Genomic DNA, 25,574 nt, shown 5'->3' with positions numbered 1-25,574 from the left:
CATAACAATGAACCGGTGGCGCTTCCGCGGAGTCTTGCTCGATTCCAGTCACAAATTTTTGCAGCGCGGCGTTTTAATGAGTTTCTGCTTGTCTTGTGTAATCTCCGTGGAACGCAATGAGGACGCTTCTTTTCCGTCTGGTTTGACACAGCTCACGACTCTCGACCCTTTCGTGTCCCCGCTGCTCTCCTCAAAACCATGGAACATGGAAGAGAGGGTCAGGGGAGGCCTCGTTCGTCTATAGTTCCTGTCACGACCAGTTAGTCGCACTGTAGATAACGCAGCAACCTGAGCCAGTCGAGATGACGCGCGAAGCACAAATATGTTCCTTCGCGCCCGAATTCGCCGAGTGCTGATTCTGATCATCGTCCTGATCTTCTATCTTCTCATGCCCCTCATTATGGCCTGCCCGGGGCGACCGCAAATGCAAAGATGTTCAGAGGGCATCAGCTGTTCTGCACATTTTGCAGATGCAAGTGCGTTGCTACTGAGAACAGCGCACAGAAGATTGCACTCGGCAGGATGCGAAACTAGAGGAACGGGAACAGGAAATCTCTAACGTGGTCACGGCGCTGATTGAGCCAGAGACGCAAAAGAAAAATATAATAGCATACACTTGTTCTGTTATCTCTGTCCCTGACTTTTCTCACTGTTGTGCTCAACATGACATTCGTGATGACGGGCCCTCGCCGAGAGAGCGTTCTTGGAAAACATTTTCAGCTTCCCGTGGCCTGGTTGGAGCGCACGTTACAATTTTATCATTCTTTTTTCCTTCTCCTGTACGAGGCATCCTCTCATTCCAGTCCGCCGTCCTTTCTTTGGGATAAATATTTTCTATTAATTTATTATTATTTTCCTAATACAAGAAACTAATACTTCGCCGCCCCCGACTGAGTCCGGGACACCACGCAGACTGTCAGCGCAAGAAACAGCGCTACAGCAAACTCAAAGAAAGTAATTAAATTTCTACTTGCACAAAAAAATATGAACGAACCATGCACATAAAGCAGCAAACAAAACAGAAAACAATTCATAACACTGACGGTATCCGTGTATTACCTCCCGACAAAAAGACACAACTTCACATCACATAATGCACAAAACGAAAAAATTGAGACCACCAAGATGTGTGTTAGAAAAGGGTATATTATAAACTCAACATTCAATCGGTCAAGAAAACAGTACACTCAGTAAACACAAAGAAGCATTGTTTCGGTCAGAGCACCCTTAAATGCAGCTACTGATGGGTGCCGTAGAGTTATTGTAATGAGATTCTTACTATTGTTCAAACGCTCAGGTGTTTTGTGTTTTAGACTTGGTTCGCCGTTATTTGTTTTCAGATCCGTTCTCTGTAATTTATCGATCCAAGATAAAAAATTTTATTAATTACAGCTGGTCTGACCTCAGTCCACTTCCTCCCTCGGAAAGAAGAGGCACACCTAGGGGGACGCAACACCAGTTTCGGACTGTGTGGCCACAATATGGAAGCAGGTGGTGCGAACAACGGTGCTTCGCCACTTTCCCGTGGGGCGCACCGGTAAGTCCTAATGGGCCTTGGTTCACTGTTGGAAGCATGGCGGCACTTTCCGCTGAGGCACTAGCCCCCACCACCGCCACAGCTATGATCCTTTGGAAGTACACAGTAGACCCCACGACAGACGAACACATAGCGTCATACTCTTGGAATGCAACAAACTTGAAACAAACAGCTATAACGTCGATCCTCCATAATTCGGAACCTAAGTTGACTAGTAAAAAGCGTCCACTCTAAGAAAACAGAAGTTTGAATTGAAGCCTCGTATTCCAGGCTTCTTAATACTAACCTGCTTAATTCGAACTTCCGGTTTATTCCAACTGACGCTAATTTTGTAAACTTCAAGTGTATTGAAAATAGGCCACGCATAATTCCAGTCAATCTTCAATTTCCCGCTGGTCAGTAAAGTCGGCTGTACTACAATAAAAACTGGGTACTCTGCAATGATGATGATTATAAGAATAACGCCTTTATTCATGGCACCACAAATATAGCATCACAACTGTCGAGCCTCCCAAAGTCTCATATTGCTTGAGACATCAATTGAGAAATAGCGCCCCGCCCCCTCGTTCATAACTGTGCAGTTACCACGTAAACTGCGCTGACCTCATGTCGTTTAATCGAAAACTAAGAGCGTGCGCCAGCTGACCATCGACAGGACTACACCCGGAACATCGAGGACCACTGAGTTAATCAGGGCCACAAGGCGGAAGAATGGGCGCGCAATCTGGTTTCTACAGAAGTAGATGCGCTGTTAGGGCGCAAAGCTATTATTTTTAAACTATTGTCTTTTCTGCCGCTTGCTCCGTTTCTGGCTCATTCTTCTATGGGGGATATTGGCTGTCTACCGTCTGGCCGAAATTTTGTTAAGCTTGAGGTCACGACTCTTACGAAAATGGTATATAGGCTTTCAATAGACTTCTTGTGGGCTCTATTACCTTCCTACGGGTTTTTCCTTTTGTCTATTCATAGCCAGTAGATTGTCTACACACAAGAGTCTACTAATAATGTACGCCATAAATCTAAATTCTCTGTAGGCCGTCTGTAGCATTGATATTTTTTGTAGACAAATCTAAAAGATTTTTCTGTAGAAAGTCTATAGACTATATGGACAAAAGAATATGGACAGTCCGAAGACTGTCTAGAATAATTTTCGCATGTGAGGGCTGCGTTCAGTGTTTCTTCTTGGTAATCATGTTGTTTTCGTTTCGGTAGCATGAGACTCATTTATTGCCCGCCGCTTTATTCGTACTCTGTGTCAGTAACTAGGACTACATTAGGAAATGCTTGTACGGTAACACACTTTTGAACGTGCGCGGTTAAAAAATGCCGTGCCATCCTTCTGGTGACCTAACTCTACACGCATTCTCGTTGCAGGCTCGGAGTCACCTGGTGCGATCCTCCGGAACTTAAAGAACAGGCACTTCAACGGGACCACAACATGGAAGCAGGTAGCGGCAGCGACCATGACGTTGACATCCCTCCATTGGGTAATTACCGCTTCTTTGCTCGTCCCTAAGCTTCGCCTTCACGGTAGTGCCGAGGCCCTTCAGTTTGTCGAAGAGTGCGTGATTTGGCAGGGATTACGTCACTGTCACGCAGCCAGCGGCGCAACTGAGGCGGTGGCAATACTTATCACCCCGGGAACAAAAAAACTGACTCTTGGGCATGACATTCTCTAAAGCCTCGAATTTGCTCTATTCACAGTTATGCTGGCAGCCAGTTGAACAAATAGAGCAGTCCTTGGCCACAAGGTCTCCCTTGAATGTGGACATTTCTGCAGCTAATTCGTTTCATGATATACGGCTGATTCTGAAGCCGGCGCGAAAGAGAAAAGGAAGGTGGAAGGAAACAACGGCCCTTTTGCGCTGTCATTAGAATATATCTTACCTATGAAGCAGCTAGCCTAAACCAATGTAAACCCTTCGCCAAAGTAACTGGTCTGCCCGGTTTGTTCACATTTCTATAGCGAAACAGTCATCGCACCCATGAAATTGTAAATCTTTGTGAGGTAAGGAGAAACCTTTTCATCACCTACCGATGCACTTTGGTTTTTAGGATAGAGGTGGGGGCTCGATTTTATAAGGGAGACGCAAACCATGCAGCCTGGTTACATTTGGCAAAGACTGTACTTCTTGTTTCATGAGTCCGTAATGCGCGCGTCACACGACCAATGGCTTGAAAACGCATGAAAACGCGTTTCCATATGGTCCCATCAGCCTTTATTTTACTCTTACCATTAAATTTAGTTGAAATGCAGCGAGTAATCCTTTTTTTTCCCCGCGTAAGCGGTTGGCTTATGGTTACTATATTGTGGTGGTTTTCAGGGTGCAGATTAACAAGAAACACCTCATAGTGTGTGTTTTCTCGTTAAAAAAGTTCTATCAACGCAATCTTTATGCTCTGTTGTGCGTCTTTTCGTTCGCATGTTGTGCCGCAGTCTTCGAGAACAGACTTCCGTCTCCACAAAGTGGGGTACAGGAGAGGCCACGCCACCTAGCCTCGCTGCGGAATCCTGGCGTCTCGCCGACGATGCACCCTTGACAGCCCTGCCTTCGTCAACCTGGCTAATCGTCTGTGGTCCGACCAATTCAAGCACCATTTGCGAAGTTACTTGTGTGGACGGATGCTCTCGGAGTGTTAGTCTTCGGTGCATCTTCGGGCTGTTGTCCGCATCGCCACCCGTCCACAACTGATGTTCCTGAAGCAAAATAAATATGACCTTAGTTGAGATGCTTGAGAGTTCGGCATTGCGTTGGCTTCGTGAACCGTTGAGCCTGTTAGTGGTGCGACACGTTCGCAAGCAAGATGCGCAGGTAAATAAGCCGTAAAGCAGTTTCTGAACGGCGGCGATGACTTTGAAAGCAGTTTCTTAAGCGTCCAGCTCTTTCTGGGAATAAGGGCACATTCATACGTCGAAGTTGCGGACGTCAAAACTGTTTTGGTCCATAAGTATTAAGTTATAACACCCGCTCAATTTTTGTTTAGAAGTAGGTGATGCAGCTTTTTTCCTTTCTTATTGTGGCCATGGCGCTATGTATATTTTTATGAGGGAACTACCTACCGTGTTAGGCATTTTCCTGTGCCGTTTATAGATAACACGGCTGCGCCAGGAGCTCTGTTTGCTTAGCCCCTAGAACCGGAGCATGGCTTGTACCACCCTTGTCATTTCTGACATTCTAAGGAATGTATTGGACTCCAGGCAGCACTGCAAAATAATCCTCAGCACAATGTTTTCCCCGCTGTGTGGCGTGCAGCTCCCCACACACCCTACACAGCTTTCGCTGCTCTGCGTTTTTGGTTCCGCCAAAGCGAACTTCTTACAACGCGATGCCTATAGATTCGGTTGGTAACCGCCGTAACCGACATCGTGTGGAAGGAACTCAGCAAGAATGCAGCCCACACTGAAGGTTGCAAGTCCCGTCCGTCGACACAAGAGAAGCGCGAACACCTTCCAAAGGCAAAATTCCGGTACACAACCAACACTTTCCAAAGGCGAAAATCAGGTACATAACCAGTTGACATTGGAAAGAATCCTAAGATGCGAGGGTTCGCGATTCCACTGAATGCAGGGAGTGGGAGTGAGATTTGTCCTGGCTGCGACTTACAAATTCTCTCCTGCATTCATGGGTTACACATGCTAAACTCCAAAGTTATTGAGGAAGGTGAACTAATGCGGACCACAACACTGCTTCTGGTGGTTCCGGCATGTTTATAATTGGTGAGCCCGTACTACGTTGAGTATTTTTGGACAACGCGTAGGTTATGCTGCGGTTAATGTGAACCTGAGGGTGCGTTTTCTGAAAGATGTCGTTGACCTCCCCAGGTGGAGGGTTCGCAGCTTGGTTTGCCAGCTTGCCAACCCAAAGCCTACCGCTTGAGTCCTTCAAAAAAAATGGCATTGCTGCAATTGCCGTGGCTCTTGTCCCAGTCGGCGAGGGTGCGATCAAAATGAAAACCCCCAAACTAATTCGACAGGAGCTAAGATCATTGACAGACCACTATCTGCAGATCTCTCAAGTGCGTACAGTTGGCCGTAGAGGCATTGTGTGCAAGCCCTCTGATATCGCTTGTGTTGCAGACTTGCTTCAGTGCAAAATTTTCAGCTCACTGCTGGTAAAATCATTCATTCCCGAACCACTTGCATGTGTCAAGGATATCGTACGTGGTGTCGGCCCAGCATCATCCGCGCAAGAAATTCTAGAAGAATTTCAGGATTCAGAAGTTGGGGTTTTTTCAGTCTACCGCTGTAGTAGAGAGGTAAATGGCTTGTTTATTGCTACCGAGTCTGTAATTACTTTTGCTGGCTCTTCCTGCCCTGCTAAATTAAAACTTTTCTTACCAACTGCTGGCGGTTCGGGCATAGCGGCAAAGCATGCAAGTCAGATACCCAATGCCGTTTAAGTGGAGAATGTCATTCTGCTGAAAACTGCACCTCAGAGCGGCAGTCTCATTGTTGCCTCTGCAGCAACACCCACTCAGCTGAAGATGCCAACTGCGCAAAACATAGTGAATAGCGTAGCTTGTTGTAAATTATCAAAGAGAACTGGTACTCAAGAGCCGATGCTTACTCTGTTCTTCACAGAAAAAAAGACTCATATGCTAGTCGTGTGCGCGCTTCTGTTGGGAACATTGAGTCCAACTTGACTTCCTCGATTGTGACCACAGTAGAAAAAGCCCTTACTAAGGTGGTGGAGCGATTGCTAAACACTTTTTGGGGGGCGTTGGCTCAGTTTGTTGCTGTTCAATATGTGTCACCGTCAACATCCTCCGCTCTGCCAGTCACGTCTGCATCTGTTTCAGCTTGTGCAGCTAGTGCTGGAGGCTCAACATCACCTCCTAATGCTCCCCAAGTCCCAGCTAAGATCTCTGTTCCTAGCAGTGCTTGTCGCACTGACATCTACACAACAGACGTCGAAACGTCGTGCCCTATGCAGAAGCGCCGTGCTTCTTCGTCACCATCTAAATCTAGTTCTGGACGTTGCGACAGTTCAGCTTATATTAAATTTGGTGTTATGCCTGCTGAAATAACCTACGCAGTACACGTGTGGATTCGAGGCGAGGAAGGCTGTGAACACACTGGCGTACTGGCCGACATCAATGTCAAGTTGGCTGTTTGGGCCGAGATGAAAGTGCAAGTTGATGGTTTGGCGGGTTTGCGAACAACAATAGAGAGTCTTAAAACATCTGTTCAAATGATGTCTGATAAGTATGATGAAATTCCGGCACACCAAAAAAAGAACAGGATTCTGATATTCAGACCCTCAAAAAAATTATGGACGACCTTGAAGCAACTGATCTTGCAAATGAAATTATCAACCTAAAATTGCAGGTCAATGAGCTTGAGCAGTACGGTAGAGGTCAAAAACTAGAACTTCATGGCCATAAGCAAGGTGAGGATGAAAATTTGCTGTCAAACGTGAACAAACTTGCTCGTTAACAACTTGAACGTGAACAAAGTGGCTCGTGTAGCTGTAATTCACAAGGGCGATGACGCCAACAACCTCAACATCTACAGACCGATTTCTGTTCTCTCTACTTTTGCGAAGGTTGCTGAACATGCAATAAATAATCGCCTGTATAATTATCAGGCACGACACGAAATTACTTGGAAAGAGCAATATGGTTTCCAAAAGAATAAAACAACAGAATCTGTTTTCCTTAATATAAAGGAACAGCTAATTGATATTATAGAAAGAAGACGAGTAACAATGGGAATTTTTCTCGATTTAAAGAAAGCCTTCGACTCGGTAAAAGATGATATCCTTCTTAAAAAGCTGGAACGGCACGGGGTAAGAGTTCTTGCTCTTGAGCTTCTAACCAGTTATTTGAAAAATCGTTTTCAATGGTCTTGTTTTTGTCTCTAAATACGACATATTTAGTCTTTTTAACATTTAGTTTCAATAGGTTAGATTCCAGCCATGAAGAAAGTTCTTGTAGCCATATTTTTTCCTCTTTTTCTAATATAGCCATATTATTTCCTGAAAATAACACATTAGTATAATCCGCGTAAATAATAATATTCTTAGTCTACGGTATGTTCACTATGTCGTTAATATATAGAAGGTACACTATCGGCCCTAAAATAGAACCCTGGGGTACCCTAACTACCATTTCACCTGATGATGATACTGCGTTTATTTGTGTTCATTAATAATATTAATTGGTTATTTTTGGGAAAGGAAATGGCGCAGTATCTGTCTCATATATCGTTGGACACCTGAACCGTGCCGTAAGGGAAGGGATAAAGGAGGGAGTGAAAGAAGAAACGCAGCCGCCGCGGCTGCGTTTTTATGGAGGAAAAACGCTAAGGCGCTCGTGTGCTGTGCGATGTCAGTGCACGTTAAAGATCCCAAAGTGGTCGAAATTATTCCGGAGCCCTCCACTACGGCACCTATTCTTCCTTTCTTCTTTCACTCCCTCCTTTATCCCTTCCCTTACGGCACGGTACAGGTGTCCAACGATATATGAGACAGATACTGCGCCATTTCCTTTCCCAAAAATAACCAATTATTATTATTAATGAACACAAATAAACGCAGTATCATCAACATCAGGTGAAATGGTAGTTGGGGTACCACAGGGTTCTATTTTAGGGCCGATAGTGTACCTTCTATATATTAACGACATAGTGAGCATACCGTAGACTAAGAATATTATTATTTACGCAGATGATACTAATGTGTTCTTTTCAGGAAATAATATGGCTATATTAGAAAAAGAGGAAAACGTATGGCTACAAGAACTTTCTTCATGGCTGGAATCTAACCTATTGAAACTAAATGTTAAAAAGACTAAATATGTCGTATTTAGAGACAAAAACAAGACCATTGCTGACGGCTTTAAACTAAAATTTCAATATTCAACTATATTTCGTGAAAATTCAATAAAACTTTCAGGAGTAATTTTCGAGCAGCACTTACCGTGGAATGACCATTCAGACTATTTGCGCAGTAAAGTATCGCGGTCAGTGGGTACAATAAACAGACTATGTATGTTTTTACCTGTCAGATACAGACTACAGCTATACTATAATACTCTATAGTTCACTCCTATATACATTACGGGCTACTTGTGTGGGGAACAACAACACTTACGAATATAGCAACATTATTTTCGCTGCAAAAAAAAAGGACTATCCGGGCTATATTCAATCTTACACTCAGCCAAGACACAGGGGAGCTTTTTAGAAAACACAAGTTACTTAAAATACAAAATGACAAAAAACTGGCTATATATATAAAGAATCAAATAAACTACAGTAAAGAAACGTTTCAGAACACATATCTGCACATGCCTGAACTATATAACTTCCGAGCAGCTGATTTCCATGTTTCAAGGTCCCCTACAAATTATGGCCACCAAATGTTGACATTTGTGGTACCGAGAGCTCTAAATGCTTACCCCCCGCTACTTTCTATGGCACTGAAAAAATGAAGTGACCAAAGTTAGAAAAGAGCCGTGCATGATATGCTACTTTCGTGACAGTGCTGTATATGTAAAGAGCTTTGTTTCTTTATTGGTAAGCAATTCTGTATATTACTACCAATTTAACTTCCGTTTTCTGTTCGAAGTCGGTTGCTGTCAAATGCTTTGAATGCTTGTTTTAATTTCGTTGTTTTGTTTTTGTATAGGAGGGCAGGCCTTAGTCAGGTGTTGTATAACGCCTTTTGCCTGCTCGTCCTTGGTTTACATATGCATTGTAAACCCAAAATAAACCAATAAAAAATATACGCTGGTGAATGGAAACACGCAACGCTCCTGGTGCAATTCCTGGCAGTTGTGGAACTCCTATGAAACCAAGGAGGGGATAGACCTCATGCATATCACCGGTCTCAAAGCTAGAGTTCACCGGTTCTCACCGCTTTATGCCGCCACCATGTCTGCTCTTATCTTCAACGCACTTAGTTATTCGAAAAGCAAAGTTCCAAGGCTCAAAATGCCCGTGGCATTATGAACAGCTCTTTCCATGTCATGTTTTCAAATTGAATTGAAATAATTTTTAAGGAAAGGAAAGGCCGCAGTAACTGTCCCACTAACTCGGTGGACACCCGAACTGTCCTGTAAGGGAAGGCATTAAGGAGACAGTGAAAGAAGAAAGGCCCCGGATTCTCGTTTCCCCATCTCGGTTTGTATGATTTAGTGTGGCCCTTAAAAATTTCTTTAGACAGTCTGTAGCTGTCCATAGACATTTGTGTATAAAATCTATACAGTTTCCATAGACAAATCTGATAGAAATCTATGGATAGTCGAGGTGTATTGCTGAACAATTTCAGTAGACTTTTTTCTACAGACATTCTATTGACAATGAATACGCAAAAACAAATACCTCTGAGAGGGTAATAGAGTCTATAAGAAGTGTACAGAAAGACTAAAAACTATTTTTATAAGAGCAGCCACGCACTAAAAGGAAGCGACCATTGTGTTTGTATTATATCTGAAGAGCGTAGCACGGCAAAGGACTGCAGCGCTCAATTCCCTCCCATTCCCTCCCAGATTCAACTAAGGACCTGTGCGCTTTTTATGTGCTTAATTTTATCGATGTAGCACACTTTGGCGGTCACTTACACATTTTTCTATTCATAGACCACTTGGTTGGTCCACCAAGGGGCACAAGGTGTGTATATATATATATATATATATATATATATATATATATATATATATATATATATATATATATATATATATATATATATATTTATGAAGGGGGCCAACAGTCACCGAAACCAAGGTGCATAGGGGAACGTTAATTTTTTTTTTTTAATGTGTTATGCTTATGAGTGGGATAATAATACTTAGATTAATAAATTGCTTAAAGAAAATTACTGGTGAACACTCTCAAGGCTCGCTTACACCTAGTAAACATAAATACCCACGACAGCAGCAGATTGGACAGCCGTCGCCGTAGCTCAGTTGGTAAGAGCACCGGACGCGATATTCGGAGGTCGTGGGTTCGGATCCCACCGGCGGCATGGTTGTTTTTTCTGCTGCTTTATAAGTAATTTTCTTTAAGCAATTTATTAATCTAAGTATTATTATCCCACTCATAAGCATAACACATTAAAAAAAAAAAAATTAACGTTCCCCTATGCACCTTGGTTTCGGTGACTGTTGGCCCCCTTCATAAATTTGTCAAACGGGCCCCTCATTTCCTTTAACTTGTCTGCTAATATATATATATATATATATATATATATATATATATATATATATATATATATATATATATATATATATATATATATATATATATATATATATATATATATATATAACGCTTGCGATAATACCTGCTAACACAGCCAGATTCGGCAATCAGTAATTTGCGCACTCCAGTTTAGTAAACACGCCCGTAACCTGTTCTCTCCCTTAAAATTTTGTGAGTGTGCCTCATAGTCAGGGCAAAATAAATATTTCCTCTACAGCAGCGGTGTAGTGGCAGTGGAGACAACCAACGGCGTGCTTGCGGAGACGAAGTCACATCACGGATTCACGGGGGAGGTGTGCTTTCGTTCGGTGCCTGTGTGCACTCCGGCTTAGTAAGAACACTCCCATAAACTGTCACCGCAATCTGATTGTTAGTGAGTAAACTACAATATACCAGTGAGAATGCGCGCCGCGAGTGTTTCTGCACGTATATACAGTCCTGCACAGCAGCACTGTGGATCGAGCGCCGGTCCCCGCGGCTCGACACGCATCTCTCCCTGCAGTACGCCCGCTCCAAATGCTGTTGCCCTCCGCAACCAATATGTGGATTGTTTTAATTATTTAAATCATGCGGGTTCTGCCTCTCAGCTACAAAACCAAATATTTTCTCGACGGTGGTGATGACCAAGACGACGCGCTGGTAGGGTTTCCTGAGATGTACACGTGACAAACCATGGCAAAACCGGAAATGGCTTTGTGGGGCTCTGATTGGACAGTTGCGTGGGGGTCTTCCGGGCGACGAGCGAAATTATCTGTGGGTGCAGATCCCAGCGACACCGCAGGCGACACATGCATTTTGCTTCGCGCGACGGCGTTGCTCTTCGCTTGCCGCCATCGCTTTCGCGTGAGTTTTCGCGTACATGGAGTCCAGGCTTCATGCGCTGCCAGCGCCGCGACGGTGTACGCTCGCAAAAACCACGCTGCACGCAATTCTACTCCATCGGCAGCAGATATTTTAGATGCATCGAACAGTAGGGCCTCTGATGATGCGATTTTGGTTCGGACGGTGAAAAGGCGCAAACGGATCCTGGAACGCTGGCCTTTTAGTTTACACAATATTTTTTCTTCTCGCGTTACAAGCATATCGTCATAAATATACTTCATTCTTTACCGAAGTTTCTATTAGGACTGATAAAATTTCATATTACTGTATATTTCTACCTAAATGCAGTACTAGCAGGAAGTTTTATGTACCTGCTTCTGATGCGCTGCATGATAATGTAACTGGCACAATTTACGGTTAGAAATAAAAACCTGCAAGAAATACAATTTTTTCCCATGGCACCTACAGAGGTCACTTCGGCAATATTGATTGAACTACAAAGGTGGCAGTTGCGTAAGCCAAAAAAGTTCTCAAACTAGTTGACGCCAGCGGGCACAGAAGTGGTGAAAGGAAACACACGGCAAGGGTGCAAATGTGTATGCTTTTATTTTTGAAATTTAGGTCATCTTGCTGATGCCAGCAGGTCAGCGCACAGAGGAAGTCGCCGGCGCCTTTGGGACAGCACAAGGAATTTGGCTTGAAAGCATGTGGAACAGGTAGGCATCTGGCACGACGCCTTCACGCCGGGGTCGGAGCTGAGCTGGGAAGACGTCCACTGAACCGAGTGCCTTGTGCGGCGACCAAGAGCCCGTTCGAGTGATGTGTCGAGTACGGCACAGCCGAAGTTCCCGCATCTGCGAAGACAAAAGCGGAGCTGTAACAAAAAGACTCGGGGTCTGGAATTCTGGTCCTTACTCGGAAGACGTCCGGCAAACACAACAGTCCGCAGGCTGGGGAATATCGTGCCCCACTCGTGGCTGAGACGCCTGGCCCAATCATGTCAACATGGAACACAGCTTGCAGTCTTCCGTGCTGACTGCGTGAATCACTTGAAAGCCCGAGTCAGCGCGTACCTGTGGAGATGAAAGGGGAACCTGCACTTATGTATAGTGCACACACTATGGAAGCGTCCGATGTATGTATACGAACCCGGCAGCTGCAGGGCTTGTGAAGAATAGCCTCGCGCAGAGCACCAAGAGGCAGCGAACGTGGACAAACTGGCATCGTGAGCAGCTGTCACAACGGGCCAGGTGCTAGCTCGAAACGCCACACCGAGGGGCTTCCTGCGAGTATGCACGAGTGCGAGAAGCGGACTGCGCGAATCTGAAAAGACAAGAAAAAAAGATGACTTGCAAAGAAAAGCCAACGGGGAAGTGGGGTACTCACCGGGTAGGCATGTCCTCACAGAATTTGAAGCGCAGAGACGGATGATTCCCAAGCCGGAGGTGTGAAATACGGCAATGAAAGCTTTCCACTGACCTTGGCTGCAGCGGAAACACGACGTGCCGCAGACCGCAGGCCGCGTCCGTTCTTCGGAGTTGCTGGACGAGGGTGGCGAGAATTTCCGAGCGCCGTATGCAGCCACAAACCACATGTCGCTCAAGAGCACTTGCGCGCCCGGGCATTCCTTGACACGACATAGTGGCCGAGACGCAACGGCGTTCGGAACAGGTGACTCTTCCATGACGCAAACGGCAGCGGGCTCTACCGCATCCCTGCCTAGTGTCAGCTAAGCCTAAATCTACTGCACGCCGCAAATTCTACAGCCCGCCGCGCTTCCGTCACCGAAGAAAACCCGACGGCGGCGGTCCATGAAACCTGTACGCGATGCGTCTTAGTGACACGCTCTTTTCCAATGCTTATGGGAGACAATTTTGAACGTTGGCGCGTAGCCAAGAGCCGGTTTCATGGACACGGGTCGCCCTCGCCGCGAGGCTACGGCCCCGCTCCTACCTTGGATGCCGAAGGCCTGGCTCGGAGATAATTCTGTCGGCGCTTGTCGGTCGGTCATGGGCACGACTTCCAGACGCCTCCGGGAAATGGCGAAGACTCAAGCTCCACCACCACCAACAACGACGACGAGAAAAACAGCGTAGAAGACAAAACGACAGCCGCCGAGGAGAGCTGGCGCGTTTCTAACCGCGAAACTGCCCGCCGTTGCGCGCCCTCTAGCGACACTGGTAGAAGCTTCTCTAAGGTAATGTCTGTCGCTCGGGTAACAGCGGCGATAAGTGACCAAGCTTTTTCTATGCAGCCCCCAAGGGCCTTAAATTAAATCTTACAGATAGCTCAACTGTGCTTCGTTCCGATGGTCTTCGAGCGGTTCCACACGGTGCGGACCCGAAGCCGTGACGACGCATTTCGCTGCCGCATCTTTCATGCGCGGACAGTGCTCGCCGCTTTTCCCATGACGATACGCTTTTTCTTCATCCTTGGACGTCGCAGTGGTGATGGCTTGCGATGAAGTGATATCAAGATCTTGCTTCAGACACGCGCGCGTCTCGTCTGGCATGCCGTCTGGCACGCCTGAAGGCAGTTGCTTAGACCGCGTTTTCGTCGCTCTTGTCTGCGATCCTAAAAATGGCCGGCGAGTTAAAGCTTCGGGGCACATTTTTCTCGCATCACTCCGTGTTAAAAGGACACTAAAGGGAAATGTAGAACCTAGAAAGACGGATAGATTATTTTCGGAGACTCTATATACCGACATTTTTTTCCACAAGGAACGGTGGCTGCGTTGCTGAGAATTAAAACCGCAAATGAAAGCCCCGAACCCTTCCGAATTCAAAGCGCCAACGAAAAATTAACTGTGGTGACGTCACTTTAACGATGTCTTCGTATTGGAGCTCTCCAACCTAAAGCCTCTCTATAAAGTTCACGCTACCTCTATTTATTCTGTTTAATGATGTGAAGGGCTCCGTAGTGAAGGGCTCCGGAAATTTCGACCACCTGGGGTTCTTTAACGGTGCACTGACATCGCACAGTACAAGGGCCTCTAAAATTTCGCCTCCATCGAATTCGACCGCCGCGGCCGGGATCGAACCCGCGTCTTTCTGGCCGCAACCGAGCTCCATAACCACTCAGCCACCGCGGCGGCTCTGACTCAAAAAGATTTGCAGGAATCGATGCATAGGAAAGGGGGTTATTCAATGAAGAAATTTGAAATACAAGCAAACAACATGCTGCCCTCAACTCGATTATCGCGCGGCTCCCATTACAATTACACTCTCCCAATTAGGACACGGGCCGGGAGAAATCAAAACAGCATATCTGAGCACGTCGCGGAAGTTTGCGTATCATGGTTGCTTAATCGCTGTAACTCCTTCTTGGCAGTGCTGGTATCGCCGTTTTAATAGTTACAACAACCACGTGCACGCCCAGGCTGACCCAGCGATGCTTCATCGTTACGTCGACGGCGCAGAAGAGAACACTGATCAGTGACGTTCCCTGACAGATCCGAGCGCGATCCGAACTGGGAGCAGAACTCGACCGCGAGATGCTGCGACGGATGGACGGCCTGCACAAGATACTAGATACATTTAGCATTTTAGCATAGCGGGTACCGCTACTGCTTACTACTGCTTACTCCCTACCATCGCCCCGCTATTGAACGCGCAGATTGGTCACGGCGAATTAGGCGCGCGCGCTGTTGTTGGGAACGTGGCGCCATCTGGCGCCGTCGCCCGGCTATCCTCCACAAGCTGACGACGCGCACTGCTAAATGTGAAACGCGTGGTTTTTTTCTTCGCACCCTTCATGGGGACCAAAACTAACGCTTGCAGAGTGCAATGGTTCAATCGGATCGATTCCGAAAAGCCGTTCTCAGATACCTAGAAAGTAGTTTTGTGTGCTAGGTCGTAGGATGTGTACAGAAAGGCGCGAAGTCCTTCGATGAAAAAAGTAGCCAAAGCCTCTGGTGGTGCATTTTTGTTATACTTGCTTTACAGCACTTTTATCTAAGGGATCCGAGTGGGTTTTGTTAATTGTAAGACGCAAAAACTTGAAAAAACGTATCTCTATTACCACAATTTGCAATATATTGACTGTTTGTCCAATCATCAAGCTCCCGCTCAGTGATGTTATATTCTCTTCTGAAACCGCAAGCATACGGTGACACCGTCAACGCCATGAATTTGTTTTCGCGAGCTAATTCAATATTAAAAACCGGAGTATACGCGGTACGACTGATGCTAATAGCATCTCTATAACTCATTCTGTGCAAACGACTGGCAAAACAACGCAGTGAGTATGTGTTTCGGTGCCCTTTAAGAGCCCAATTCGCCTCCGCGGATTGAGTGAAAAACGTTGCGCCGCTCTTTCGGCCCGTATACAAAGTTCTTCGTCGACTAGGTGAACTGGACTAAGAAGTCCAACCTAAGGAAATGACTGCATCTGAGTGACGTCGCGTACGACCAGAAGTTGTCCATTTCCAACTAAAGCCGCATTATGTGCGCTAAAGGACGCTGTATTTCCATTCTCGGTGTTTATTATGCACTGACCATGCTATTTCTTTCTTTTCACCGCATTTGTTTTAAGGCATCGAGTCGATGTTTCTTTGAGAGGAGTAATACCGCTGATCTGTGTACTGCTTGTTTGTTCATTCATCTTCAAAGATGCCGGCGCGCGGCTTTATCTCTTTGTTTGCAAGACTCGTCCAGATTTATCTATATATATTGATTGCATCCAAGCAGAGTCTGTTCTACGTTTCTTCCACAATATTGTGGTAACTTTGCACAACGTATCTCGAAAGTTCGCTATCAGCATTAAATTGGGCACGGCCGAGAACGGAGGGCGTTCTGTTCGACGACCGCCTAGCACGCTTTTTGCTACGCCGCCGCCGAGTGATTTAGTCCATTGTGGGCGCAAGGCAGCCCAAGTAAAGGGTTTTGTTTAGACGCCATTTTCGCTGTCTTTCCGCTCTCCGAATTGCACTCACCGCTACGTTACAATATGGGCATTATGAATTCCACTACAGGAATGGACCACGTCGCGGTTGCTAGACCCTCCTTTTGAACATACACACCGCGTATATATATCATGTTGTGCGGCGTCGGAGCGGGCTGTTTTTCATCAGTCGTCGATAAAACTGCTGCGTGCCCCAATCGAACTTACTGCCAGTTATTCGAAAACTATTCGAAAACTTGAAATGAACTCCACTCGTTTGGGTTAATTTTCAACATTCAATAGTTCATTCGTTCTCCGAGTCGAATACAAGAATGTTAAATACGATATTCGAAAATGTTGATTAATCCCACATTCCTAGAGTTGACATATTGGAGTGGACACTGTAGGCCATCACAGCGGGGAGCTAGGGATTAGACCATCCGCCTCGTATGCGAGATGTGCTGGGTGGAAGGATTGTCGGCGATCTGCCCATGGGTGAGAGAGGGATTTTTACCGGTGGCCACCAAGAGGTGCACCCAATGGAGGGTGCTCCTTCCGGGCACAGCAAGTGCAAGGGGGGGGGGGGGGGGGGGGGGGGCTGTGCTTACGGTGCAGCAGACGCAACACTTTTGTTTGTTTGTTTGTTTTATTAATGCTTAATACCTCTACAGCTCCACAGGAAATGACATATTGTGAAATTGTAAAGAATGCGCAGCACGAGACAATACAAAGCACAATAGCAAATCAAAAGTAGAAGAGCACACGAATTCACAACAAAAACATACCGAAATCGTTTTCGTGGGGCACAAATACGGACACTTGTGTTGGAATATCAAATCACTCGAAAGAAAAGTTGCCGGTTATTAGAAGCGCTTAACCATTGAAAATATACGAAAATGTGGAGCTAGGCCTTGGCTCACTTAACATATTGTTTGTATGATGACAAAGGCAAGCTGGGACAGGGAGGGTGGCGAATGGTTTGAAAACAAGCTGCTCTTGGTATGGCCCCCACACGCCATACTTTGTTGTAGTACATTTGGTTCAAAACCGAACCTGCAAGTGTTAACTGAACTGCGACAGAGTGCCGTAGGTATGGGCTCCGCATTGACTCCGACCACCTCGGGCACAGGTTGCCGCCATCGACATGCGGAGGACTGGGGGAAGGCGGCGATGGAGGACAAACTTGCCCGAACTTGAGGCCGATTCACACTGGCGAGTCGCGGAGGTCACACGACTGGTTTAAATCAATTTGTTACGCGGCCTCCGCTTTCCCAGTGCTTCGGAAGGCGCAACTATACAGAATTCGGTGCGCGGCGAGATCAACGAGCGCAACATGCGCCGCCCCAGCTCGCAATCCCCGCCAGCAGAATTACTGTAGCTAACAGCCGCCGGCCCTTATTAAAAACATCTCGGAACTTTGGAGATAACGCGCATGAAGAGTCTCCTGTCCAGAGCACGTACGCCAACTAACCGCACCCATGCGGCGAGCAGAAAGTAACAACACCCTGTGGATGCGACAAAAAACACAGTACAAAAAGTACACTTTATTTATTTATTTATTTATTTATTTATCTATAGATACTGCGATCTAGTACAGGTCATAGCAGGGTGGGAAAAAAAAATACAAGCATATAAACACTCAAATTCTTAACATTTGCAAGCAATTTTCAAGCATCAATAAAGAATTATGATTTACATTCTCGCTATTAAGTTATTCCATTCAGTAATTGTCCTCGGAAAAACAAAGAATATTTAAAGCAGTTATTTCGTGCGCTCAAAGGGGTTATTGTTAGTGCATGCCTTTGTCTCGTGTTATAACCTGAGGAGTAAGCAAAATAATTAGAAGTATTAACTTCATAATGACCTTTTATGAGCTGGAAGAAAAACTTTAATCGACAAACACGATTGCGCTCAACAACTGGGGGAAAACCACTTCGCCTCACGAGCTCACTTACAGATGCACGGCCGTATGACTTAAAAATAAATCTAACTGCTTTATGCTGTATTCGCTCTAATCTTTGAATGTTTGTTACCGTTAAAGGGTCCCAGATGATTAAAGCATATTCTAGTAACGGACGGATGAGGAAATTTTATGTCAGTAGACGAACACTAGGTGGGGATGACTTTAATGAGCGCCTCAACAAAGAGAGTTTCCGCATTGAATTTCCTACGACAGCGCCTACGTGTTTTGACCACGAAAGGTTGTTAGTAATCCATAGACAAAAATATTTATACTCTGTCACCTCTAATAATGATATGTTATTAGTACCGTACACAAAGTGAAGAGGTATTTTCTTGTGTGTAATTTTCATAAAAACGTTTTTTTTTTTTTCAAAATTAATGCACATCTTTCATTTGTTGCACCATAAAACCACACTCGCTAAGTGATTATTTAGACGTACCTGGTCATCAACAGAAGACCGTAAACATCATGTCAATAGGCCCAGAGCATCAAAATGTGGTCAAAAGCTAGAAGTACAGTGACGTGAATACCGTGCAGGAATATTTATTTGCCCTTATTTTACTTACCTAAAGATCGCTTCAAAAGCAGGCTATTAGTATCGCAACTAGAACAACACTCACGCTTAGAATTAAAGCAGCATAGAAAATAGCTACAAGCGATGCTGTCCAAAGGTTAGAAAATCTAAATGCGGTCTCTTTTCCTCAGCTACAGCAATATGGTGACCAACTGCGGTTTGCAAACGGTTTATTCGCATCTTAATTCAGCTAGCTAAACGAGGCCACTACGTCCTTTCGCCAGGGGAAGAGATGGTCCCTGAAGTTAAAAGCCTATGGACACCTAATTTTTGCTGGCGTGCTTTCTTCTTTCAAACGGCGCAAAACGTTGGTATGCACAGAGTACCCCGTGGTATTCGCCTACGACCGCTAAATAATTTTGATTTGAATTTCTTCGACGCAGTTTCCGTTTAATCAACCAAACGATGGCTGTGACCTGTAGTTGATCTTTAGGTCATGTGATGCACGAAAAACGGCAAAATAAACGCTGATACTTAATTTTAACTCACTAGAGCACTTAAACACGCCTGCTTCAATAGCTGGAATTACAACAAACGGCGTATCAGCTGTTATATTGCCATATTTTGGGGCTTCACGTGACCTAAACATCAAATTCACGTCACAGCCATCGGTCGGTTGATGAAACCGAAACAGCATGAAATAAGGAATTCAGTCATATAATATTTAGCGGGTGTAGGCGAAAACCATGAGGTGATCCAGGTATTCTAATGTCATTTGAATACATGGATTATTTCAAACAAACACGCAATAAAATTGGGTGTCTATAGTGCTTGAACAAGCTGTGGTCTAAAGAATGAAGGTGGAGCCGCAAAGTACTCGGATGAGCTGTTAGTGTTTGGAACGTCGAGGTTACGTCACGGGGCGGCCTCTGCTTTCGCCGAGCTGTCCTCTCCGCCGCTAACTTTACGGTCGTCGCCCGAAGTAAGGAACTCGCAGCTTCCGTCGGCTCTAATTTCCACGGCGTTGAACCGTGCGCCGGCCCTATCCAGAATGTACAGCGTGAATACGTCCATGCGGATGTCCTGGACGAAGACCTTCTCACGGCACACAGGGCAGCACCAGGACGGCTCCAGAGTGGCCTCATTGCAGCCGAGGTAGGAGTACACGTCAAAGCATAAGAGGTGCCCGCATCGGACTCCACGGCAGGGGATGTTGACCCTCCTTTGCGCCAGCGGGCAGTCTAGTGACACCTGCACACCACAAGAGGTATACGTGGGCAAAAACATCGCCTAATCCGTCGGTCGGCTCCGGAAAGCACACAGCCAAAATTAGGTGAAGAAATCGCGCATAACGGGAGGCTGAAAATTTCTACGTGTCGGTGCAAGAACTGAAGTAGAGCATGCACCGTCGAGGCAGAGGTGCAGGTAATACGATAGGCGTGAAAAGAAAAACTCCCAGCCTTTCCGAGTTGTCTAAAACTTCAGGGCCGTCTACTTGTGTGGCTGGTGACGGCAATGAAAAGGGCCTTTTTTCTCGAGTGGTCGTTTCCTTAAAAGCGATACGAAAAGGAGGAATAATAAACCACTACTGGGGGAAAAAAGTCGCCTTTCGTTCGCGTAAAGCAGCCACGGCATGTTTGCTTATACTGAAGCACTAAAGATAGGTTTGGCGCAAGGATATTCGTAGTGGGCTGGCGCAAAGAAATAGAAAGAGGGTTTAGGTTATAATACCTTCGTGGCATTAATATAAAACCAATAATAAACTGAACAAAACGTGCGACGAGAGCTTCACGTACTCGCTTAACCGCACGAGCGCCTAAACAACACGGCTGCCTTATTGGGAAATGTCACTGTGATCATGCAGGTTGTGAAGAAGCCGCTCGGAAAATTTTGATGTGGCCCGCCAAGTTTTAAAGCTAGCTTTTCAGCTTCCATTAACTGCGTCATCAGCGCAAGTGCTTCTGGTCTGGTGGACAAAAAATGCGACTTCTGACGGCGTGGTTATAGCGCGCGCCCAAAAAATTGCAATCGCAGGTCAAACGAGACGGCTGGACCAACGCGTGCGAAACGCTCGCTTTCCAGAACAATTACTTTTAGCGACGAAGGTATAATGCACAACTTAACTTTGCATCGTGATGATTATTGAAATTATCAACCGTAAAAGGCACCTTCTGACATTGATTTCATGGCGAACCAGAAGCCCTCAATAGCTGTCTGGCGAATATGCAACTGCAACTCGAAATAAATTATCTTGGTTGTTGGAAAAGTAATTGAAAATGTAGAGTATCCGTGTCCAGAGATCGCACTGGAGTATGCTACGCACGTTGTAAGGTTGCTGTTATGAAAGAACACTGCGCCAAAAAGGAAAGTGATAGAAGAGAACCAACAAACATGAACGCATCAACATGAAAGCGCCGACTTTCTCGGCAGATTGGGTGCGAAAGATGGCATACTTTCGATCAACTAACTCAGATTCACTGTTTAAAACAATCTGTGGTACCACTCTAACTTGGTAGGATACCAGATTTTCTGACTTTCAGCCGGCAGCCGCAGTTTTCTCTTCGAAACGGTGCGCCGCCACTTTGCGTTCTACGGGAGAGTGGGACCCAACATGGCCACGCCGAGAGCGCTGTCCTCTTCATGAATGCGGAACTGATCACTGAAGCACCGAAGCCCCTACGGTGATCCTGCGCCATCTAGTATGCACTTTAGGAACTAGTTTCGTTTTCGGCGTAGACTGCAATTTTTACCGTGAGGCGCGAGCTTTTGAAATGCCCTTGAAGCGGAGGCTACGGCGTAGGACGCTGCCAGCGCCGCGACGGTGCGCGCTCGCTAAAACCACGGTGCACACCATTATACTGCAACGGCAGCAGATATTTTCGATGCATCGAATAGTAGGGCCTCTGATGATGGGATTTTGGTTCGGACGCTGAAAAGGCGCAAAGGGAGCAAGGAACGTTGGCCTGTTTAGAGAATATTTTTTCTTCTCGTGTCATAAGCACATCGTCGTAAATATACTTCATTCTTCACGGAAGGTTCTTTTAGGACAAATAAAAGTTCACATTACTGTATATTTATACCTAAATGCACTGCTAGCAGGAAATTTTTTTATGTAGCTGGTTTTGATGTATTGCATGATAATGTAACTAGCGCAATTTATCGTTAGAAATAAAAACCTGCAAGAAATACCCATTTTCTCCATGGCACCTACAGACGTCAGTTGCGTCAGCCAAAAAAGTGCTCAAACCAGTTGACGCCAGCGCGCACAGAAGTGGCGTAAGGAAACAAATGGCAAGAGTGCAAAGGTGTATGCTTTTATTTTTAAAATTTAGGTCATCTTGCTGATGCCAGCAGGTCAGTGCTTAGAGGAAGTCGCCGGCGCCTTTGGGACAGCACAAGGAATTTGGCTTGAGAGCATGTGGAACAGGTAGGCATCTGGCACGACGCCTTCACGCCCGGGTCGGAGCTGAGCTGGGAAGACATCCACTGAACCGAGTGCCTTGTGCGGCGACCAAGAGCCCGTTCGAGTGATGTGTCGAGTACGGCACAGCCGAAGTTCCCCCATCTGCGAAGACAAAAGCGGAGCTGCAACAAAAACACTCGGGGTCAGGAATTCTGGTCCTTACTCGGAAGACGTCCGGCAAACACAACAGTCCGCAGGCTGGGGAATATCGTGCCCCACTCGTGGCTGAGACGCCAGGCCCACTCATGTCAGCCTGGAACACAGCTTGCAGAGTCTTCCGTGCTGACTGCGTGAAGCACTGGAAAGCCCGAGTCAGCGCGTACCTGTGGAGATGAAAGGAGAACCCGCGCGTAAGTATAGTGCACACACTCTAGAAGCGTACGATGTATACGAACCGGGCAGCTGCAGGGCTTGTGAGGAATAGCCTCGCGCAGAGCACCAAGAGGCAGGGAACGTGGACAAACTTGCACCGTAAGCAGCTGTCACAACGGGCCAGGTGCCAGCTCGAAACCCCACACCGAGGGGCCTCCTGCGAGTATGCACGCGTGCGAGAAGCGGAGAGCGCGCATCTGAAAAGAGAAGAAAAGAAAAGATGACTGGCAAAGAAACGCCAACGGGAAAGTGGGGTACTCACCTGGCAGGCATGGCGTCATAGTATTTGAAGCGCAGAGACGGATGATGTCCAAGACGGATCTGAAATACGACAATGAATGCTTTCCACTGACCTTGGCTGCAGCGGAAACACGACGTGCCGCAGACCGAAGGCAGCGTCCGTTCTTCGGAGTTGCTGGACGAGGGTGGCGAGAATTTCCGAGCGCCGTATGCAGCCACAAACCACATGTCGCTCAAGAGCACTTCCGCGCCCGGGCATTCCTTGACACGACATAGTGGCCGAGACGCAACGGCGTTCGGAACGGGTGGCTCTTCCTTGACGCTAACGGCAGCGGGCTCTACCGCATCCCTGCCTAGTGTCAGCTAAGCCTAAATCTACTGCACGCCGCAAGTCCTACAGCCCGCCGCGCTTCCGTCACCGAAGAAAACCCGACGGCGACGGTCCATGAAACCTGTACGCGATGCGTGTTAGTGACACGCTCTTTTCCAATGCTTATGGGAGACAATTTTGAACGTTGGCGCGTAGCCAAGAGCCGGTTTCATGGACACGGGTCGCCCTCGCTGCGAGGCTACAGCCCCGCTCCTACCTTGGATGCCGAAGGCCTGGCTCGGAGGTAATTCTCTCGGCGCTTGTCGGTTGATCATGGGCACGACTTCCAGGCGCCTCCGGGAATGGCGAAGACTCAAGCACCACCACCACCACCAACGAAAAAAACAGCGTAGAAGACAAAACGACAGCCGCCGACGAGAGCTGACGCGTTTCTAACCGCGAAACTGCCCGCCGTTGCGCGCCCTCTAGCGACGCTTCTCTAAGGTAATCTCTGTCGCTGGGGTTACAGCGGCGATAAGTGACCAAGCTTTTCCTACGCAGCCCCGAGGGCCTTGTAATTATACCTTCCAGATAACCCAACTGTGCTTCGTTCCGATGGTCTTCGAGCGCTACCACACGTGCGGACCCGAAGCCGTGACGGCGCATTTCGCTGCCGCATCTTTCATGCGCAGACAGTGCTCGCCGCTTTTCCCATGACGATACGCTTTTTCTTCATCCTCGGGCGTCGCAGGGGTGATGGCTTGCGATGAAGTGATATCAAGATCTTGTTTCAGACACGCGTGCGTCTCGTCTGGCATGCCGTCTGGCACGCCTGCAGGCAGTTGCTTAGACCACGTTTTCGTCGCTCTTGTCTGCGATCCTAAAAATGGCTGGCGAGTTAAAGCTTCGGGGTACTTTTTTCTCGCATCACTTCGTGTTAAAAGGACACTAAAGGGAAATGTAGAACCTAGAAAGACGTATAGATTATTCTTCTGGAACTCTATATATGGATGTTTATGACGCAGTAACTGCCCACTTCTCATTAGACATCTCAACCGTGCCGAGATGGAAGGGAGGTAGGAGCGAGTGAAAGAAGGGAGAGAGAAACAGGTGCCGTAGTAAAGGTGTACGGAATAACGCACTAACATCGCCAGCACACAGGTGCCGTTTGCTCTTCGCCTCCATCTAAACGCGGCCTCCGCGGCTGGGATTTGAACCCGTGCTTTTGGGTTCGGCAGAAGAAAGCCATAACCATCGAGCCATCGCTACGGAAAAGAACGAAGACAGATGTGGAGGGTGAGCAACGTAAGAAAAATGAAATGGGGGGGGGGGGGGGGGGGAAGAGGGAGGCGTACCTCGAGACTTCGGCTGGGAATGCCTTATATAAATTAGCAGCCTTGTACAGAAATCTGGCTGAACATTGTTGAATTTTGAGCAAAATTTCAATCTATGTCCTAATCGACAGCAGCAGCTGGATTATGAAATTGGCTAAACTTGGTTTTGGTTTATGGGGTGTAATATCCCAAAGCCACTCAGGCTGTGAGGAACGCCGTAGTGAAGGGCTCAGGAAATTTCGACCCCGTGGGAATCTTTAACGTGCACTGACATCGCGCAGTACACGGGCCTCGAGAATTGCGCCTCCATCGAAATTCGACCGCCGCGGCCGGTATCTAATCCGCGTCTTTCGGGTCAGCAGCCGAGTGCCATAACCACTGAGCCACACGGAGGCCAAATTGACTCAAGTATTGAGTTTTCCAACATTTCTCTATCTTTTCATCAGAATTTACCAAAAAAAATTATCCATCAAACGGTTTCAAGGGTTTAAGTTTTCTTTGCGCGAGAATTATTTTACCACTCCGGCGTTATTCAATAGAGAAATTCATCATTGTTCGCATACTTGAGCAGTAAGAGAAGACCTGGGCTCGAACAGAGGTTCTTTCCTACACTAATGGCAATCTCATTTGTCGTTCTGCTGCCTAGGCTGTCTGTGTCAATCAAAGGGAATCTCGCAAATGCCACTGGATAGTCCACGTTTTGTCCAGCATAAGAGGAATCCTACGGGGTATATGACATTTCCAGCGGTTAACACGATTCCACCGTTTTGTAGGAAGTGTCTTTGTATTCGACTCACCTATAAAGGCGCTTTGCAGTACAGTCGTTGTTGTTACTGTTAGCCTATCAAAAGATGGCACATACACTGAGGGATCGGCCAAGAATCGGGCGACTATTCACCTGTATTCAGGTAATTAAAAAGAAAAAACCGC

The 25,574-nt window shown here is 46.6% G+C and overlaps 1 protein-coding gene and 1 long non-coding RNA gene across 3 annotated transcripts; both read right to left on the bottom strand.

The window, feature by feature from the left end:
• Positions 1-12,161: 12,161 nt before the first annotated feature.
• LOC144109987 (uncharacterized) lies at positions 12,162-13,738 on the bottom strand. 2 transcript variants are annotated; one of them, XR_013309669.1, is made up of 3 exons: positions 12,717-13,738; positions 12,483-12,661; positions 12,162-12,421 (listed from the first exon to the last, which is right to left on the bottom strand). It is a non-coding gene; the product is annotated as an uncharacterized LOC144109987 (long non-coding RNA). The 2 variants fall into 2 exon arrangements; XR_013309668.1 differs by having other exon boundaries at positions 12,483-12,640.
• Positions 13,739-22,230: 8,492 nt separating this feature from the next.
• LOC144109479 (uncharacterized) lies at positions 22,231-23,870 on the bottom strand. Its single transcript, XM_077642302.1, has 4 exons — positions 23,023-23,870; positions 22,784-22,957; positions 22,552-22,711; positions 22,231-22,490 (listed from the first exon to the last, which is right to left on the bottom strand). Exons 1-4 carry the CDS (start codon positions 23,226-23,228, stop codon positions 22,281-22,283), a joined length of 750 nt encoding a protein of 249 aa, XP_077498428.1. The 5' UTR covers positions 23,229-23,870; the 3' UTR covers positions 22,231-22,280.
• Positions 23,871-25,574: the final 1,704 nt, after the last annotated feature.

This window comes from Amblyomma americanum, chromosome 11, assembly GCF_052857255.1.
Source record: "Amblyomma americanum isolate KBUSLIRL-KWMA chromosome 11, ASM5285725v1, whole genome shotgun sequence".
Taxonomy (NCBI): Eukaryota; Metazoa; Arthropoda; class Arachnida; order Ixodida; family Ixodidae; genus Amblyomma; species Amblyomma americanum.
Note: the sequence above shows the minus strand (reverse complement) of the source record. Positions and strands in the feature narration are given on the sequence as shown.

Excerpts from the sequence above, each read along its gene's own strand:
- LOC144109479 (XM_077642302.1), bottom strand. The coding sequence starts at position 23,228 with ATGTGGTTTGTGGCTGCATACGGCGCTCGGAAATTCTCGCCACCCTCG. Across the intron at positions 22,712-22,783 it reads ACAAGCCCTGCAGCTGCCCG|GTACGCGCTGACTCGGGCTT; the intron begins GTTCGTATACAT and ends TCATCTCCACAG. Across the intron at positions 22,491-22,551 it reads GTTTGCCGGACGTCTTCCGA|ATGGGGGAACTTCGGCTGTG; the intron begins GTAAGGACCAGA and ends TTGTCTTCGCAG.